This window comes from Triticum urartu, chromosome 1 (genome assembly GCF_003073215.2).
Source record: "Triticum urartu cultivar G1812 chromosome 1, Tu2.1, whole genome shotgun sequence".
Classification (NCBI taxonomy): Eukaryota; Viridiplantae; Streptophyta; class Magnoliopsida; order Poales; family Poaceae; genus Triticum; species Triticum urartu.
This window is the reverse complement of record NC_053022.1, coordinates 35,346,171-35,365,309: the sequence shown is the minus strand read 5'-3', so window position 1 is coordinate 35,365,309 and position 19,139 is coordinate 35,346,171. Positions and strand designations below refer to the sequence as shown.

Sequence of the window (19,139 nt, the reverse complement as noted above, 5' to 3'; positions counted from 1 at the left end):
TGAAATAAAGTCAGTAACATCTAATTTGAAGGCCTTTTCAGGTTGCCAAAACGATGGCTGCATCCATGCATGCCCATTTATTTTAGCGACGAGAAGCGGCACGTAAATATGATACAAAAGAAAGAACATAACTTTAATGGTATATCAGTGTAGATTAACTCATGAGTATTTTTCGTATACATGTCAAACATTATTTGTAAACATGTTTAGCGATTTCTAAATAAATGATTAATGATCATTCAGAAATACATTTCTTGATGTCTGCTCTTTCAATAGACATTTTTAAATTTTCATATAATCCGAAACATTATTTTTATGCATGTTAACATTTTTTCGAATATGTGATTAACATTTTTTTCAAATGCATTTCTTGCTGTCTACATTTTCAACAGAAATTCTAAATTTTTCATATTCATCAAAACATTATTTTTAAACAAGTTTAATATTTCTCAAATACATGATCAACAATTTTTTAAAGATATTTTTTTATGTATACCTTTTATACCAAATTGTACACTGTTCATATACACCTGAAGCATTTTTTATACATGCTTAATATTTTTTAAATATAGTATTAACATTTTTCCAAATACATGTTTTGATGATTAAAATTTTCATACATGTTATACATTTCTCTGTACATCAGAAACATTTTTTTACATGTTTAACATTTGACGCTCTATCTCCCGAATTACATGTTTAACATTTTTCCGAATACATGTTTTAGGACACAATTTCATTTGACGCTCTATCTCTCGAATTGTTTTTTTAAAACCTTAGGAAAAATTACCTAGGCCTCACGATCTGGCACAACAAACACACTGCACCATACAGTTTTGGGGCCCTTTAGAAGATTTCTAATCCATTTTTTAGTTTTTCTTGACTGGTTTGTTTTATTTTTTATTTCTATCACTTTTTTAAAAAATCGAATTTTTACAGATTGTTCAGATTTTATGAGAAGTGTTAAAAATATATTTTTACATGATTTAAAAAATCTTCTAAAAACTGAATATGTTCGCATTTCAAAAATATTCCCCTCTTTTCAAAATGTTCGCATTTCATAAAATGTTCAAAAGTTTCAAAACATGTCTGCGTGTCAAAAATTGTTTACGTTTTCTAAATTGTTTGGAGGCATTTTTTTCACCCTTTTCAATGAAGTTTATAGAAAAAAATGAACTGCTAAAGTATTTGTTAGGACAACCGCTGCATCGGCCGGCCCAGTTGGGAGCTGCCTGTGTAGGGTTCACTAAATCGGGCGCCACTAATTCAGTGAGACACCCCTAAAAAAATCCAGTGAGACAGAGGGAGCCTTTTTTTAGTCATAGAAAACACCGTATTGTTAAAGGGGGTCTAGGTGATACATAGGTGTATTTCCAAAGTGATGCTCATACCAAAAACATACATATTTCTTCAAGTAAAGACCTTGAAAATCTCTTGCAGTGCAGTGGACTTCTTCAGCGACAGAGACAAAATTCTTCTGGTCATTGACGAAATTGGTCCGACTGAAGATTTAGGATTTTTACAGTGCGACTTTCCTACCGTGAGGAAGTAGAGTGCCCAACGAAATTGAGAGTTCAAATTTCCGACCATTGATGTGCGAGTGCCAGCTGTCGAGTGGATCCTTATCCTGACAACGGTCATGTCTGTAGGGGCATTTATGACATTCCATATCGGGTTGGCCCTGGCTATAAATAGCCCCCCTCCCAACCATTTGTTGGTTGACTGCTCCAAGAGAGAGATTTACAGTTTTCATTTGAGATCAATCCATCCTTCGACGACTTTGAGAAAACCCAAGTGCCAGAGCCAAAGTGCTTGAGCATCACTGAAGAGATTGTCATGTGTGATCTGACACATGTTACCTTTGAAGACTATCTCTAGACGGTTAGGCGTCAAGTTCTGAGCACCCAAGAGTAAATTATGGCATGCTGATGGACAAGTCTATGAAGGTTTTGGAAATCTACCTTGAAGGCTTACCACGAGTGATTGGACGAGGACTACAGTGACCTTAGCTCAAGAGAAATACAGTGAAGACTAAATCTCTTCTGAGTTGAATCTCAAGCCGCCTCAATTAGATGTACAATTGATATAATAACTGGAACTGTTCTACCAAATCACCGTGTCATCTCCAAGCAATCCTGATTTCAAATTCCACAACCCTTTACTTTCATTACATCAGCATTTGAAGAATGTGTGTTCTGCATTCTAAATTTTTTGATCGTAAGACTTTCATGAGGCCTTTCATTTCTTCAGTTCGTTTTGTTTATGCCTGAATGTTTGTATGACTGCATGCTCTTTATCTGCATCTATCTCATATGCCTTGTTTACTTCTTTGTGATGATTTAGTTTCTCTTCTCTTTCTATTTCATTACTCTGATTTTCGTCAAATCCATCAGAGTTTGATGAATATCTAAAAATCTCCCATTCACTCCCCCCGGGAGATAACCTGCACTTTCCAATCTGCATAGAAAAAATGTTGACCATTTATTAGAAAATATTAATCTTGTATTTTAAAAATATTAATCAAGCATTTAATTTTTTTAAAGTATATATAGGAAAAATATTTACAATGATTTCGAAAAATGTTATTTTCGTATTTGAAAAATGTTAATCAAGAATTTTAAAAAATAAAAATGTATGTATAAAAATGTTGACCATATATTAAAAATGTGAAATCCATATAGGAAAAATGTTAAACATATATTAGAAAAATATTGTTGACATATACAAAAAATGAAAAATGAAAACAAAAAGAAACAAAGAAGACAAAAAAAATAAAAGCCAAAAAATAAATAAAGAAACCATAGAAAAAAGGAAATTGAAAAACAAAGAAACAGATACAAAAAGAATGAAAAAACTGGAGAAGAAAAACTAAGAAAGAAAGAAAAGAAAAGAAACCCGGTTTGACTCGCTTCAAGTAGGTCGCACCCATTTAATTATCACAAACAGTAGGCTGATGCGGTCTAGCTATCCTTCTGGAGACCATGGATCGATCCCTCATGCTCCCCTTTTCTTCCTTCTCTTTTTATTTAATTGTGTGTGAAATGGGCTGGCCCAATTACTGTAGATGCCTCAGCTAGACATTCTCCCGTGTCGCTGAATGCGAGACATAGCTCTCACGTCTCAAACCTACAAAATCACTAATTAAGGGTACCCCTCACAAAGGTCACTTTCAACTTCCCAGGTTGCGATAAGTGGTCTCTATATATACGCCATTTGTCGTAACCTTGAAGTTTTTTTTTGATATATTTACTTATTTAAAACATTTTATCTATTAAACCGTGCGTTCAAACTGCAAACCATTTTCATCGTTGTACTTCTCGCATCGAGATCTTTGAAACTAGATCCAATGTTAATAGGTTTCGACGAACTTTTTTCCATGAAAAAGGAAGAAATGAAAACCTGAGTCCGGAGTACGATTTTTCTCACTTTTTTTTCCTTTCCAGAAAGGCTCAGTTGTGCCTTTCGCGAAAGCAAATTTATGCCTTCACGAAAAGCAAATTTGTGCCTCTTGCGGAAGAAAAAAAATGCATTTGGCCTCTCACGGAAGTAAATCCGTGCCTCTACAAGAAGAAAATTTATGATTTTTTCGTCTACTAGAGGCACAATAGTGCCTCTCACGAAAGCAAAATTATGCCTACATGAGAAGCAAATATGTGCTTCTCGTGAAAGAAAAAATAGATTTTATTCTTTTTTTCTGAGAGTTAACAGTTGTGCCTCTCGCGAAGCAAACATGTGCTTCCATGAGAAGCAAATATATGCTTCTCGCGTAAGAAAAAACGTGTTTTCTTTTCTTTTTCGAAAGGCACAACTGTACCTCCCGCGAAGCAAATTTATGTCTCCATGAGAAGTAAATATGTGCCTCTCGCGAAAGAAAAGAACATGTTTTTGCCTTTTCCAAGAGGCACAAGGAAGCAAACAAGTGCCTCCACGAGCAGCAAATCTTTCTTTTGCAGAAGGAAATAAACGTGTTTTTTCCCTTTCAGGAGGCTCAGCTGCGCCTCTCGTGGAAGTGAAGTTGTGCCTCCATGAGAAGCAAGTCTGTGTCTCTGGTGAAAGAAAATAACATTTTTTTCGCACAATATTTTTTTAATTTCTTTAGTCCAAAATCTAGGAAGACCAGGCAAAAAACAAAAAGTAAAAAAAAACATCTGAAATCCAAGAACGCGTACAGAAAAATAAAAAAGAATCTCAAAGAAGCACCCAAAACACGTCACACGGTGGTAGCTGAGTGACCCTTGATGGGCTCCCGCAAAGGATGCCCCTTAATTAGTTGCTCTCTTTATGACGTAAAAGGCGTCGTAAGTGCGGACATTGCTAAATGAGGTATAGCAGGCATGTCTATAGGTCGCTCACGGCAAGCTGCAGCGTAGTGTTGCCTAAGTGGGAGCCCATAGTGGGCTGGCCCTAGAGGTCGTCATTGATTTGATTCGTTTTCCTGTTAAGTAGTTTGTTCTGTTCGTTATTCTTACAAAACAATACTTTACTTCAACTTCTAACAATATTCATCGTGATTTAAAAATATTTTAGTTAAATTCAGAATTACCCATAATATTTTGAAAATTCTCATGTCTTTAAAAAAATATATGAAGATTATATTTTCCAAAAATGTGCATGAAATGTAAAACAATTGTTTGTGTAGTTTGTAAAAAAGTATGTTTATCAAAATATTGACACGTAAAAAATTGTGTTTATGAAAAATGTTCATGATAGTAAAACTTTGTTTAGATAGTTTCTGTAAAAGATTCATATCACACACAAAAAGTGTTTATGCTCTTTAAAAGAAATGTTGCAACCCATAATTTTTTTTGCACGTTTTAGAAAAATGTTGATGATATTTTTGGAAAAGGTATAAGCCTGTGGTTAGAAATGTTCACTGCATACTCACAAAATTTAGTGTGTATTTTGCAAATGTTCAACATGTATTTAGATAAATGTTCAACGTGGATATGAAAAATGCTCAATCTATATACTTAAATTGTTCAACAGGTATTTTTAAAAAGAAATTATTAAAAAAATGGAAGGGAAAATATGAAAGAAAAAATAAAAGAAAAATCGAAACAAAACCATTAGAGAAAAACAAAGAACAAAAACACTACACATAAGGTTCTAAAAGTGATTTGCACCTGTTTCTAGAAACTTCCAAAGACTGCTTCTTGGATCGGCCCACTTCAATGCTCCTTGTTGGTGAGACTACGATACGTTTGGCAATAAGCGATTTATAGCTTTTGCGAAGTATAACAGCGTTCGTGTAGCTACGGTATTTCTACAAGCAAAGAGTGACACCGGCCCTGCTGTGTTTTAGGCTCTAGTCGAAGCAGGGACTGGCGCTGGTTTTTTTCATAGGATTATCCTATCTTTACAGTCCTGTAATGTAGATATTTACATGGATTATAACTGAATCTTTCTTTTATTACTGAGACATGTATTATCATGCAAAAAAAAGCAGAAGGTGTCAAATGGCAATTTCTATTTGACATTTATTGTGTCAAATTGCCAGGTAATCGCATTGACAAGCCACCGAGCGATATGAGTTTGGCTGACATTTTAGTTAGCTACTGGAATCCTGGTTTTGAGAATGTCCACCTTTTATCGGTTTTGAGAAGCCGGTCTTGTTTTATGTTCGTTAGTTTCTAATTTTTTCAGAAAATTCAAAGTTCTTTGAAATTTGAAATTAAATTTCAAAAAATGTTTTGCAATTCCAAATTTCCAAAAATTTCACATTTAAAATATTTGTATATTTTTTGCGTTTGAAAATTGTTCAAAATTTTCTATTTTTTTTGGCATGAAGGCCAGAAAATGATGTGGAACGTAGTGGTAATAGTACGCGCCCCGATCCGAAACAAAGAAAAAGGTGTGTGCTGCGTTTGCTCGAAAACTGTTCTCAAATATTTAATTTTTGTAAAAAATCACATTTGCCAAAAATCTTCACTTTCAAATATAGTTTTCCATGTTTTTTCAGTCGACTGAAAAATAGACCAAAACAAAAAAGGCCTAAAAAACCGCTCGCTCTAGTGCCTCGCCATTGGGTCGGCCTAGTCGAGGGGTGCCCTGTGCGAAACATGGGCAAATAGGTGTCATCGTAACAAATTGTAGGAGCTCCTTGTTGCTCTGCATCTAAATAGGAATTGTGGATCACGCGACCAATTCATAGAACACGAAAGTGGTCCATTAAAAGAAAAAAAAAGAAGAACATGGAAGTAGGTGCATACAACATACGAAGCACGTGGAACTTATGAGGGCACAGAGGGTTTGTTCTTTTGTCAGATCGCTCTACCTGCCTTTGCGACTTCTGTAAGGTCATGTACAATGCAATTTACTTAGGGAGGTGCTTGTAAAAACGAACGGGTCATTTTTGAAGCATCGCTGTTTACTTGCATAGCATTATCACTTGCTTGGGCAGCTATGCCATAAAAAAAGCACCGATGCATAAGAAAAGACGGTTTATGTTTTACAAGTACCTCTATATATAAACAGCTTGCATTGTACACGTTCTTAGTGTGTGATTGGATGGACGTGCGTTCATCCTCTGTTGCCCTCTGGGACCCCACGATGAGCCACCGATGTATCCTTATCACTTGGAGGAGCATCGAGAGCGCTTTACCCAAATGTTTCCGTACGGTTGAACAGTGGAGGCTTGTGCAGTCCCGATTGTCCTTCCAAGGAAATGGTTGTCTACGCATGTGTTGTTTTTTAATGTCCAAACTTTATATTATTTGAAAGTAGAAAATACGATTTGTAGAGCAAGTTTAATAAAATCTGAATAGATACAAGGTATTTTTTCCTGATAAAAGAAAGTTCGTACAAACAACTTAGCTTTTTTAGTTGTTCATGTGTACAAATGAAATGTTCACGCAGCATCCAAGCACATTTCGTCAGATAAAAATGCGGTAGTCACAATAATAGCAGTTCTCTTTGAAGATGCTGATTTAGTAGAGACAGAGGGAGATGCAGTGCACACGTCCGTGCATACTGAAACAACGACCTTATTACATTACCACACAAAGCAGCGACAAACACGACGTGCTGCGAACCAAACTACAGAGACCCCGGTTGATTTCCTACTTTATTACGGGAGACAGCCACACGAACAGCTACTACTGACGAACGCGAGCGGACTGACGAACAGATCTACCAAACGGCACGGACGATTTAACAGCTAGCTAGCATCGGACGTGGCGGCGCTGGCCGGCAGGGCGGCCGGGGCGAGCAGGCGGGCTAGCAGGCCCTCTTGCAGAAGCACTTGCGGGCGAAGTTGTGCGTGTGGCACTCGCCGTCAGGGAAGTTCTCGGTGCGGCAGACGGCGGCGCAGTTGCTGCTGCTGAGGCAGGCGCCCTTGAACTTGTGGCTCTGCGACAGGCAGTCCCGCGCCTCAGCCAGCTTGACCGTCGTCGCCCCCATCTCTGCATGCACATCAACGAAACCACGATAAGTAAAAGAGCAAACCACAGCTCGCTGGGTGGGATGAGTGAGAGGCGGGGCGTACCTGTGGCGACGAGGAGGACCAGCAGCAGGAGGGCGGACGCAGCCATGCGACGAGAGAGCGCCATCGATCTGCTCGGCTTCACCCGAGACTGAGCTGTCCTGCTGCTGCTGCTACTGGGGACTGTGTTAGCAAAGCGAATGGAGAAGAATGGACAGCGGTGAGTGAGAACTGAGAAGCGAAGAGTGGGCTGGGCTGGTGGGGTTTATATAGGCAGACGGCAGATTAATGGGTGTTTAAGCCGTGGGCTTAACAAAGCGTAGTGTCCTTTTGGATATAATTGCTGCTAACCTAGATCCAGTACAGCCTACAGGAGCAGAGCATGCAATTGCTGCTCACCCACACTGCACATGCATATGCACAGTAGCAGGGCAGGGCGGGGCCATTCCACGTTGCCACCCCCCACGTCCAATAACTTCATTCGATTCCGAAAGTAGCGTAGTAGTAATTAGGACTGAGGGAGTGGTCATTTCACGGGCTCGATTTCCTTACTGATGAATGGCCCGTCGTTGGATTCTAGCGAGCCGGGGATCGTCGAGGTCACATGCTGCTCAGCTTCACCCGATGCGTGGCTGTGGAGCGGCCATCAAGGCTGTACGCAAACCGAGCCTACTGTACGCCTAGTCACTCCATGCGATGAGAAGCAGATTCATACGTGCACATGTCAGAAGCAGATGCATGGGAGGGTGCGTGAATCCGCGTATGATATGATCCAGCCCGTCAGCTACGGTTATCATAAGTAACCAAATGATCTTGGACTTAGCTACAAATCTGACCTAGGATTTTTAGTACATGGTGATTTTTTAAATAATACACCGAACCCTTTTAAAATATACATTTATGTTTTTTTAAATACGATCATTTATTTTTGAAGCAAGATGGGCTACACGATGAACATATTTTAATATACCGGAACATTTTTAAAGTACACTCTATACATTTTAATACATACATGGTTAACATTTTTAATACACATTGGAATTGTTTTAAATACACGATAGCATGTTCAGATATGCATTTTTTTTCTTAAATAGACGATGTACTTGTTTTTAATAGATGATGAACAAAAAAATTAGAACCAGGAATAAAGAGAGAAAGGAAAGGAAAGAGAAAAAAGGAACAGAAAATAAATAACAAATAAACAGGAAAAAAGTTCTAAAAAGGAGAAAAAAGGCAAGACCTCAAGAAAAACACTAAAATGGATGAGAAGCCGATACCCAAATAAAACCACATGAAAAGAACCCGCGCGAAAAGGCTTTAAGCAAATACCGTCCCCACCCTCGGTTCCTAGGCGGGCTGACCCAAATCAAGAGCTCTCTGAGAGAGCACTTGCAATAACTCACCTTAAGTGAGATATAGTTTTTGTGATAGTTTCGCGAGTGAGGAGGGTACGGGAGTTATTGGGACGGTCAATATTGTGTTATAGGCTCTATTTATAGCACAAGGCACAAAAATAGGATGATCTCCCTGTCGTTCTAAAATGAGTGCTAAATAAAAATTGTGGGTCACATGACTACAATAACTTAAAAGAATATAAAATTTTGTCTAAAAAATAAAATATAAAAGTATACCATTGAAAAAAACTTCGGCATATGGGACACATGTAACTCATGAGGGCCCATAAGGTTTGTCCCAATTGTGAGCAGATCATGATGCCTGCCTTGTGGTGTGTGCTAGCCCATGTGCAACACAAAGTATTTATATAGGTGCTTGTAAAAATGAACCTGTTTTTTTATAAAGCACCAGTATTTATTTGTGTAGCATAAATGCTTACTTAGTCACCTAAAAAAAGTATCGGTGTTTAAGAATTTTTTTCAAGCAACTCTTGAAACATCTTACAATCTTACATTGTCTCTGCTTATAGTGTGTGATTGGATGGATTTATATCCATCCTCCTACCCCACGCTAAGTCAACGGCACATCCTTATTACTAGGAGGAGTATCCAGAGCGCTTTACCAAAATATCTCTGTACGGTTAGACTCTGGAGGGCTTTTGCGGAATTGTTCTTCCAAGGAAATGGTGATCTATGCATCTTTTTTCTTCTTCTGATTTTCATGTGTAATATTTTTTTATTAAAGGTAGAAAAATATGATTTGTAGACCAGCTGGTTTAATTAAATCCCTGTGCACATAAAGCTGTTTTTTTGAGTAAAAGAAAAGTTGTACTCATGTTAATGCTCTACTATGTTATTTTCTTTCTCAAAAGAAAACTTGGTTTCTTTTGACAAGGTATTTTTTAATAGAGAAAAGGCCTACAATCTAGCGTTAAATTTTTGACAAGGTTACGTTCAACTTATAGTTGTTCATGTATACAAATGAAAACTTTATGCAGCTTCCAAAAACGTCTTGTCACATGAAAATGCAGTAGTCACAAGCAATAATACTAGCATTTGCCTTTGAACACGATCACACTTACACAGAGACAGGGGGGAAAGGGGGATGCATTGCACAAGTCCATCCATGCTGAAACAACGAACATATTTATTACATCACCACACACAAATCAGGCATAAACACGGCGTACAGCGAAGTAAACTACAGAGACCCCGATTGATTTTTCTACTTTATTAGTTGTCCTACTGATTAAGAGGGACACACCGATGAACAGAACTAGTTACGGCACGGATGATCTAGTTAAGAACTAGTACGACTGACTGACGAACCTGGACGCACCGACCAACAGAACAGATATAAGCTAATTATTAGCTAACGGCACGGATGATGTAGCATCGGACGTCTCGGCGCTGGCCGGCAGGGCGGGGCCAGCGTGCGGCCTAGCAGGGCCTCTTGCAGAAGCACTTGCGCGCCAAGTGCGGCGTGTGGCAATCGCCCTCGGGGAAGCTCTCGGTGCGGCAGACGGCGGCGCAGTTGCTGCTGCTGAGGCAGGCGCCCTTGAACTTGTGGCTCTGCGACAGGCAGTCCCGCGCCTCCGCCACCTTGGTCGTCGTCGTCCCCATCTCTGCATGCACATCAACCAAACCACATTAAGCAACTAAGGGTCATCCAGGAAACAGATCACAGCTCGCTGGGAATTAAGAGTGAGGATGGGAGGCGGCATGTACCCGTGGCGACGAGGAGGAAGAGCAGGAGGAGGGCGGACGCGGTCATGCGACGAGAGAGCGCCATCGATCTGCTGATCTTGCTCACGTACTGGACTGAGGAGCTACCCTGCTGCTGCTGCTGCTGCTGCTAGTGCTATGTACGGGTGGCTGTGTTAGCTAGTAGCAAAGCGAATGGAGTGGAGAGAATGGACACGAGTGAGAGCAAAGAGTGGGGTTTATATAGGCAGACGGTAGATTAGTGTGGGTGCTCTCTCGATCCCATCACTTCACCTGCACCCATCCACGTTGCCACCCGCACCCACTAAATTCATTCCATGCCCAAACTGATGGAGTTGGGGAGCTAGTCACTACTAGGAAAAGACCTACTAATGGCGCATCTAATTTGGCTATTAATGGTGCATTAGTGGTGCGCCATTAATGCCACACCATTAGTATATTTTACTAATGGCGCACCACAGGTGCGCGCGTCATTAGTATCTGGTATACTAATGACGCATCTCAGATGCGCCATTAGTATATACAACAGTGCGCCATTAGTATGCCTCCCAGGGGGCCATGTATACCCAGGTGCTTTGGCATACTAATGGCGCACAACAACAAGATGTGCCATTAGTAACTTCGGCATACTAATGGCGCATGTGCGCCATTAGTATCCTTTGGCATACTAATGACGCACTGTGATGTGATGCGCCATTAGTATGAATATTAGGTTTTTTTAATTTTTTAATTTTCTGTTTTTTGCACAGGTTACAAAATGTATAATTGGACAAAATATAGACATCACACATCAACAACAGATTCATTGAATACAATAGAAGATTAGTCTCTGAATACAATTCATCATATTAGTCTCCGAATACAATTCATCATATTAGTCTCCGAATTGAAAAGACCGAAGAAAGATAGAACATTATATTACAAGTCTCGAGACCACGAGTAGCGAGTTTGTCTTCACATTACAAGTCGATATCGATCATCTAAACTATCATCACATAGAAGAGAGCTGCGGTCATCACAATGAGCATCATCACGATGAAACTCGTCTTCATCCGGTAAATTACACTGAAAATATGGGCTAAATTACACTGTAATTCTAGGGTATATTACACTGACAAATACACTCAAAATATGGGATAAATTGCACTATAATTCTGGGGTATATTACACTGAGAATTCATCAAAAGTTGCTAGCTTACACTAAAATACATCTGCACTGCAGGGCTTGTACACACAAATTCAGTGAGATGATCTAACACTGACAAAATAAAGGAAACACCTACTGAACCAATACAGGGCTAAAAACACATGGGGATTACACTTAAAAACATCCAGTGAAAGGCACTAGAAAACCATATAGACACAGGAATAAAGCAGAGCTGACTCATTAAATCTGATACACTGAGAAAACCCTAAACTAGGGAAACTAATCACCTGCATCTAACCTACCAGGAGGTAACTGAACAAATTCAAGAACTACAACAGCAACACGAACCAATACAGAGATATGAAAGCACAAGTTACTAGCATTTGCCTAAAAACTACATAACTAGGATATGAAAGCACAAGTTACTAGCATTTTCCTAAAAACTACATAACTAGTGGACCAACTCTCTATCTGTAACAAGAACTATAACTAGGAAGCTACCACCAGATGCACTTGGGGATATACTAGTTATGCACTTCACATCCGGATGGCAATTACCTAGTATTTTAAGCTAAAATTACCTAGTAAGTGCTCAATCAATAAGGTACAAGGTAAACTGAATTGACTTTCCAAATTGACAAGCGCAGACAGAGCATAAGCAAAGAGGTCAACTGCTAATATCTATTCAATGCAAATAGTAGACATCTGATTTCTAGTGCTCATATTGGAACATCCAGAACACCAAAGGCATCTTCAAAGTGAAAATTCTTACCCCTACACAACTATTCGGCATAATCAGAATTCAAAAGTAACATTCTTCGATATAGAGCATGGGTGCTCGGGGGAAAGTAGCACAAACAGACAATGCAAACAACCAATCAACTAGTGAAGCCAATCAAGAACCTAGAGATATAGCTAGCAAACTGAGAAGCACATGCAGAGAAAAAGCGAAAAGGTTACATGTTCACTGCGAAATAATAGATGCGTGAGTTCCAGTGCCCATATATGAAAAATCTTGAGCAGCAAAGGGCATCATCATCAAAGTGAAACTCTTAAGCCCTACATAATTATGCAGCCTTGATCACACATGACATTACTAGATTTAGATCTATTGTAGTAAATATAAGTACTTGGATGCTCAAATTTAAAGTAAAGTGCACGAGCAGGCAATGCAAACACACAATCAATTGGTGAAAACCATCGACAACCTTGGGACAAATACGGTGCATCAAACCTAGATAATCAGTGGACCAATTCTAAGTATGTATCAAGAACTATAGCTAGGAAGTTAGCAACAGTTGAACTTGGGGATATACTAATCATGAACAATCTCTCCTGGTCGGTCCAACTCAGGAATCATACCATTGTCTAAAACTGCTTAATAGATTCAGATCATCTAATTGTGAATCATGTGATTTGGGGTTTCAATTTCAGATCATCTTTTACTTATCAACAAGATTGCAACAGTTGCAGACACCTCACACTAACAGTTTCAGACTTGAATAGATTCAGATAACTAAGAAGAACATATCCGGAGGAGGGAGGGAGGATGGGGGTGCATTACCCTAATGTGCTAAACGACGTAAGCGCGTGCGCGCGAGGGGGAGAGGGGGAGAGGAGGAGGGGGAGCTCACGGTGGCCGTAGGGATAGGGCAGTGGGGCGCGGGGAGGATGTCGGGGACGACGACGACGCAGGGGAGGAGGCGACGAGGTCCGGGTGGTGGTGGTGCTCCGGCGACGGTGGTGTGGACGGGGCGGCGTCCGGGCCGCCGGCGACGAGGGCGGCGGGGCGATGGCGTCCAACGAGGTGGGGCGACGGGGAGAGCGGCGCCGATGTCGGGGCCTCAGGCGGCGGTGGTTGGAGACGTCGCGGCGGGGTCGAGGCGGCGTCGGGGCGGCGTCGAGGCGGCGGGGCAGCGGCGTCGGGAGAGGAGAGGGGAAGGGGATCGAGGGCGAGGGGAGGGAGAGAGAGGGGATAGGTTTGGGCCGGGGTGGAAATATGGATGGGGGCGGCACAATACTAATGGCGCACCACCCCTCGGTGCGCCATAAGTACATCCATACTAATGGCGCACCTCACCCTGGTGCGCCATTAGTACATCCATACTAATGGCGCACCTCACCCCGGTGCGCCATTAGTATTTGTGTTTAAATATGTTCAAACTTGTTTTATAAGACAATAATAATTTTTTTATAAGACAGTAATAATTTTTTTTATAAGATGGCTACTGCAGCAGTAATATATTTTTATAAGACAGTAATAATTTTTTAAAATATCATCAAACAGTAATGCCGGTGGAGCGGGGGAGGGTGCGCGGGGTGCGGGGGGTCGGCGGCGGCGGTTGAGTAGGGGAATCGAGGGTGCGGGGGGTCGGCGGCGGCGGCCGGTGGACCGGGGGGTGCTCGGCGGCGAGGGGGACCGGATCTGGCGAGGTGGGATAGCGATCGAGATGGAGGGGGGGTCAAGATCGAGTGTCGATGAAATTTAAAAATATTCATGATAGTTCAAAAAGTGCCCATGAAATACAATCGAGAAATGAAGGCTACGATTTAAATACAATCGATCTTAGCTAGCTATCTGTTCACAATCTTCTTGCCCTTCTTTTTCGCAAATGGAGTTCTTTTGTGGAACGGACGTCCTTTAGGTAGGGTGGTCCTGCTTCTTCTTGTGGTGTATGCTGCTACTTCATCATCGTCGTCATGTTCGATCCTCGGGTCGCCGTACTTGTCGAAGTCTTGCTCATTGGCTACTCCATCCATTCCGATGATCTTCCTTTTGCCTCTCCTCACGACAACACGACTGGGCTTTGACGGGTCGGTAATGAAGAAGCATTGGTCCACTTGGGAAGCCAGTACCCATGGCTCATTTTTCGCGGTGACGTTTGTGCCCGCGGTCTTGGATTTGGCTTCGGGTATAACCATGGTGGTGAAATACCGGTCTTCTTTTAGGACGCTCTTCGCCCATCTGACACGGAACATCGGGACCTTCTCTCCAGCGTAGCTCAGCTCCCAGATCTCCTCGATCCTTCCGTAGTATCTGTCCTTGTCGTTACCGGTGTAGGATTCCATCGTTACCCCGGAGTTCTGATAACCATCGCTCTTCACGATATGGACCAGCAGATGCACCATAACGTCGAAGAATGCGGGCGGGAAGTACATCTCAAGCTCGCATAGTATCACCACGATCTCTTCCTGTAGCCTTCTGAGTTGCCTCACGCCAACAGACTTCCGAGAGATGACGTCGAAAAAGTTGCATAGGCTAAATAGCGTTTCACGGACGTGCGCGTCCATGATCCCACGGATTGCAACTGGAAGTATCTGCATCATCAGCACGTGACAGTTGTGAGACTTCATCCCGCTGAACTTCTGCTTCGCTGGGTCTAGGTATCTGCTTATCTTCCCCGCGTAACCGTAAGGAAGTTTTACTCCTAGGAGGCAGGTGAAAAACTGCTCGATCTCCTCCTGACTTAGAGTGAAGCATGCGGGAGGGTAGTCATTTCCGGTCTTCTTGGCCTTTTTGCCTTTGCGACGACTTTCCCTGTCCTGCTTCGCCTCATCATCATCATCATCATCATCATATATAGCGTGAAGCTCCTGCCTGATGCCCATTGATTTCAAGTCCGCCCTTGCTTTCGGCCCATCTTTGGTCCTCTCTGGCATGTTGAGCAGGGTACCAAGCAGACTCTCGCACACGTTCTTCATGATATGCATTACATCAAGGCTGTGAGGCATACGGTGGATCTTCCAGTATGGCAAGTCCCAGAAAACAGACCTCGTTTTCCATACCTTCACCAGCGGCTCTGGCGCCTTTCGCTTCTTTCCCGGCTCTGGCGCCTTTTGCTTCTTTCCTGGCAGTGGCAATCTTTCCAATTTTTCAACAGCTCGTCTATTTCCTCGCCGCTCCTCGTACGCGGGCGTCCTCGGGGTTCGGTTTCACCATCGAACAGATCCTTGCGTTTTCTCCACGGGCCAGGTGCTATGTGTGCTTCTCTGGCTGCCAAACGGATTGACTCCATCGGTGCTCGCGCCCAGCACGATGTTCCTTGGATCGTTCCCAAATTCTAGGTCTTTGAAGTTCAACGCTTGCCACTGGCTCGCATCCTTAGGGTGACTCAGCATCTTGTCTTTTTTATCTATCTCCGGATCATTTGCGTCATCTTCTCGCTTCTTCTCCTCCCTATCCGCGTGCCAACGCAGGAGCTTTGCTACCTTAGGGTCCGCGAAATACCGCTGCAGACGAGGAGTGATCGGAAAGTACCACACCACTTTTCGAGGAGCTTTCTTCCTCTTCTTGTATCGAGTGACGCCGCACACCGGACATATGGTAGACTCCGCGTGCTCGTCCCGATAAATGATGCAATTGTTCATGCACACATGGTATTTCACGTGCGGTAAATCCAGAGGACACACGATTTTCTTCGCCTCCTCCAAACTGGTCGGGCACTTGTTCCCCTTGGGAAGACGTTCGTGCCAGAATGACATGTTCTCGTCGAAGCATGCGTCGGTCATTTTGTGTTTTACCTTCATCTCCAGAGCCATGAGCGTTACTTTCAGGCGGGTATCCTCGGGCCTGCATCCTTCATACAATGGAGTAACCGCGTCTAACTCAAGTTGATCCATCTTGGCTTTCTCTCGGGCGGCAGCTCTTGCATTATCCGTCTGCTTGAGAAGCAGCTCTTGAATATGAGGGTCCTGCACCCAGCCCATCGATGGTCCAGCGTCGTCTGCTCCGCCGGCATCATCATCTTCATGATCATGCCCGTCGTCTGCTCCGGCATCTTCCTCATCATCATGTCCTGCATCTTCTACATGATGACTGTGTACAACATCACCGTCGTGATCATCTCCTGGGGATTCTTCGTCTTCTCGCCCGCCCGAGCCGCGGTGGTTGTCTTGCTGCCCTTCCTCATTTCTTGCCCGGCCCCCATGGACGACTTCGTAGTCATCTTCATCACCTTGCCACCGATAGCCATCCATGAAACCACGCAAGAGCAGGTGGTCCCGCACCTGCCCGGATTCCGGGTCCGCAATAAGGCTCTTCAGCTTGCATCTTCGACACGGACATCTTATCTCCGTCTCGTTCTTTTGAAGCATCTCGGCCTTCGCGGACCTCAAAAACCTATTCACGATGCCTTCGGTCATCGTGCGGACCATGGTCGCCTGCGGGGTAGAGCAAAACGATATTTTAGAATCAAGAAAAAATTTGGCATGACTTTCCCTAAAAATAGGACCAAAAAGAATGCTTAATGCCAAAATTCTCGCCGAAACGAAAATGAATCAACATTTCAGCAAAATATTGGCAACTATCGCATTTCAAATACCGGTACACCTCCAAACACAAACACATATGCAACACCACAAACATATGCAACACCACGAACATACATAGATCTAGCTAGGCCATAAAAAGTGCATGTGCACATTGTTGTAGGGAGAACAACATAAATATAGCTTCCCCCCTTACTTACCTATCAAAACAAGGTAATTTAAGCACTTAAATTGAATGGATCTATGGTGGAAATGAGGTGAAAAAGAGGAGGCACTCAAGACAAGGAGGAGGTGGAGAGAATGAAGTGGGGAGAAAGTGAGTGTGGGTAGGAGAGGCTGTCCAAAATATCTTGTTGCTGCCCACTTACTAATGGCGCACCAACTCTAAATGCGCCATTAGTAATCCAGGTTACTAATGGCGCACCTTCTGCTGGTGCGCCATTAGTAGTTTTGCAAAAAAAAAAATACTAATGGCGCACTGTTCCACAGTGCGTCATGACTAGTTTAAACTAGTAATGACGCACGGTCGAACAGTGCGCCATTAGTAGTTTTGCAAAAAAAGGAATAAAAAATATAATAAAAAAAACAGCATTAGTGGCGCACTTTCCGACAGGTGCGCCATTACTAGTTACAACTACTAATGGCGCACTGTGTCTGGATGCGCCATTAGTATGTTTGGACAGGCGCACTAGTTCAAATTTTTTTTTGATACAAATGGCGCACCCTGGGCCAGGTGCGCCATTAGTAGTTTCAGCTCTAATGGCGTATCAGAAGGTGGTGCGCCATTAGTATATACTAATGGCGCACGGCTTGTCTGGTGCGCCATTAGTGTCAATCCCATCTATAGCCCTTTTTCTAGTAGTGAGTGGTTATTTCACGGGCTGGATTTACAAACGCGGTTGCCACCTCCCCCCGATCTCGTGCATGAGAGCAATGGCCCATTACACGTTGCCACCCAGGTCCATTATTTCGTTCCATTTCCATGTCGAAACTGGTGGATTTCCTTACCGATGAATGGTCATCAAGGTCAAAACTGGTGGGTGGTCATGGAGAGCGTCCATCAAGGTCTGAGGCAACACTCACGGGCCTGCTGAATATAGTGCTGGGTCCTAAAAAGGAAAAGCAAGCCTGATGTATGTTTTTTTTTTAAAAAGGGGGCTCCCCGGCCTCTGCATCAGCCACATTAATGAATAAAAAAGTAGTTCTACAAGGTCTTGCAGTCTGCAACAAAATAAAAAGCTGGCTCACAAAGAGCTACAAAAGCAAAAAAAGACCCAAACGCCACAACCGGCTGGCATAAGAGAGATAGGTAAACTAATTGCCTATCCTATTACATGACCGCCATCCAAACCGGTTGAAGATATCCCGCACTACCATCTCCCATCGGACAGACCTAGTAACCAAACGCTCCCTGGCCTCCGTCGGAGTGAGTAAGGACCACAAACGGATTAGCGCGGTAGCACGGAATAAAACCTGCAAAAAATGAATAGTTGTTGTTCTGTTAAAAGCCACATCATTTCTGCAGTCCCAACTTGCCCATAACAACGCACATACTCCTACGCGAATTTGTCTAGCTGTCTCGGGCTCTATCCCAACAAGCCACGTTCCAAATAACGACCTGACCGAATTCGGAGGAGTAATGTTAAAGGCAATTTGCACCGAGCGCCACAACACCCTCGCCAACGGGCAATCAAAGAAAAGGTGCTTGATAGTTTCATCCCAATCACAGAAACTACACCTAGTAGAGCCTGTCCAGTTGCGCTCACTAGTGCAGAACCGGGCAATAGCACCGGTTCATAAGGCCCTTTAGTGCCGGTTCGGTAACCGGCACTAAAGTGTGGGCACTAAAGCCCCCCCCCCCTTTAGTACCGGTTCAGCATGAACCGGGGCTAAAGGGCAACCACGTGGCACGAGCCAGCTCCGGGGGCAGGGAGCCCTTTAGTACCGGTTGGTGACACCAACCGGTATTAAAAGGTTGGGGGGGGGGGTTGGGTTTATGATTTTTTTTTCATTTAATTTTGTGTTTTCCATTTAATTCTTTTTCGTTTGCTGGTATTTTACGATACTACATATTGTACACGTTATGCATATATATAAATAGAATTTCTAGTAGAAATGATCATATATATACAATTAGCTAGCTATATACAATTTCTCCTAATTGGTGCCTTCGGAGCCAGTGGCA

General features: G+C 42.6%; 2 protein-coding genes across 2 annotated transcripts; both read right to left on the bottom strand.

Moving 5' to 3' along the window:
* Window positions 1-6,888: 6,888 nt before the first annotated feature.
* LOC125548423 (defensin-like protein CAL1) lies at window positions 6,889-7,668 on the bottom strand. The gene is made up of 2 exons (XM_048712044.1): window positions 7,484-7,668; window positions 6,889-7,400 (listed from the first exon to the last, which is right to left on the bottom strand). Exons 1-2 carry the CDS (start codon window positions 7,545-7,547, stop codon window positions 7,216-7,218), a joined length of 249 nt encoding a protein of 82 aa, XP_048568001.1. The 5' UTR covers window positions 7,548-7,668; the 3' UTR covers window positions 6,889-7,215.
* Window positions 7,669-9,920: 2,252 nt separating this feature from the next.
* Window positions 9,921-10,740, bottom strand: LOC125548336 (defensin-like protein CAL1). Its single transcript, XM_048711983.1, has 2 exons — window positions 10,543-10,740; window positions 9,921-10,439 (listed from the first exon to the last, which is right to left on the bottom strand). Exons 1-2 carry the CDS (start codon window positions 10,604-10,606, stop codon window positions 10,255-10,257), a joined length of 249 nt encoding a protein of 82 aa, XP_048567940.1. The 5' UTR covers window positions 10,607-10,740; the 3' UTR covers window positions 9,921-10,254.
* Between the last annotated feature and the right edge of the window lie 8,399 nt (window positions 10,741-19,139).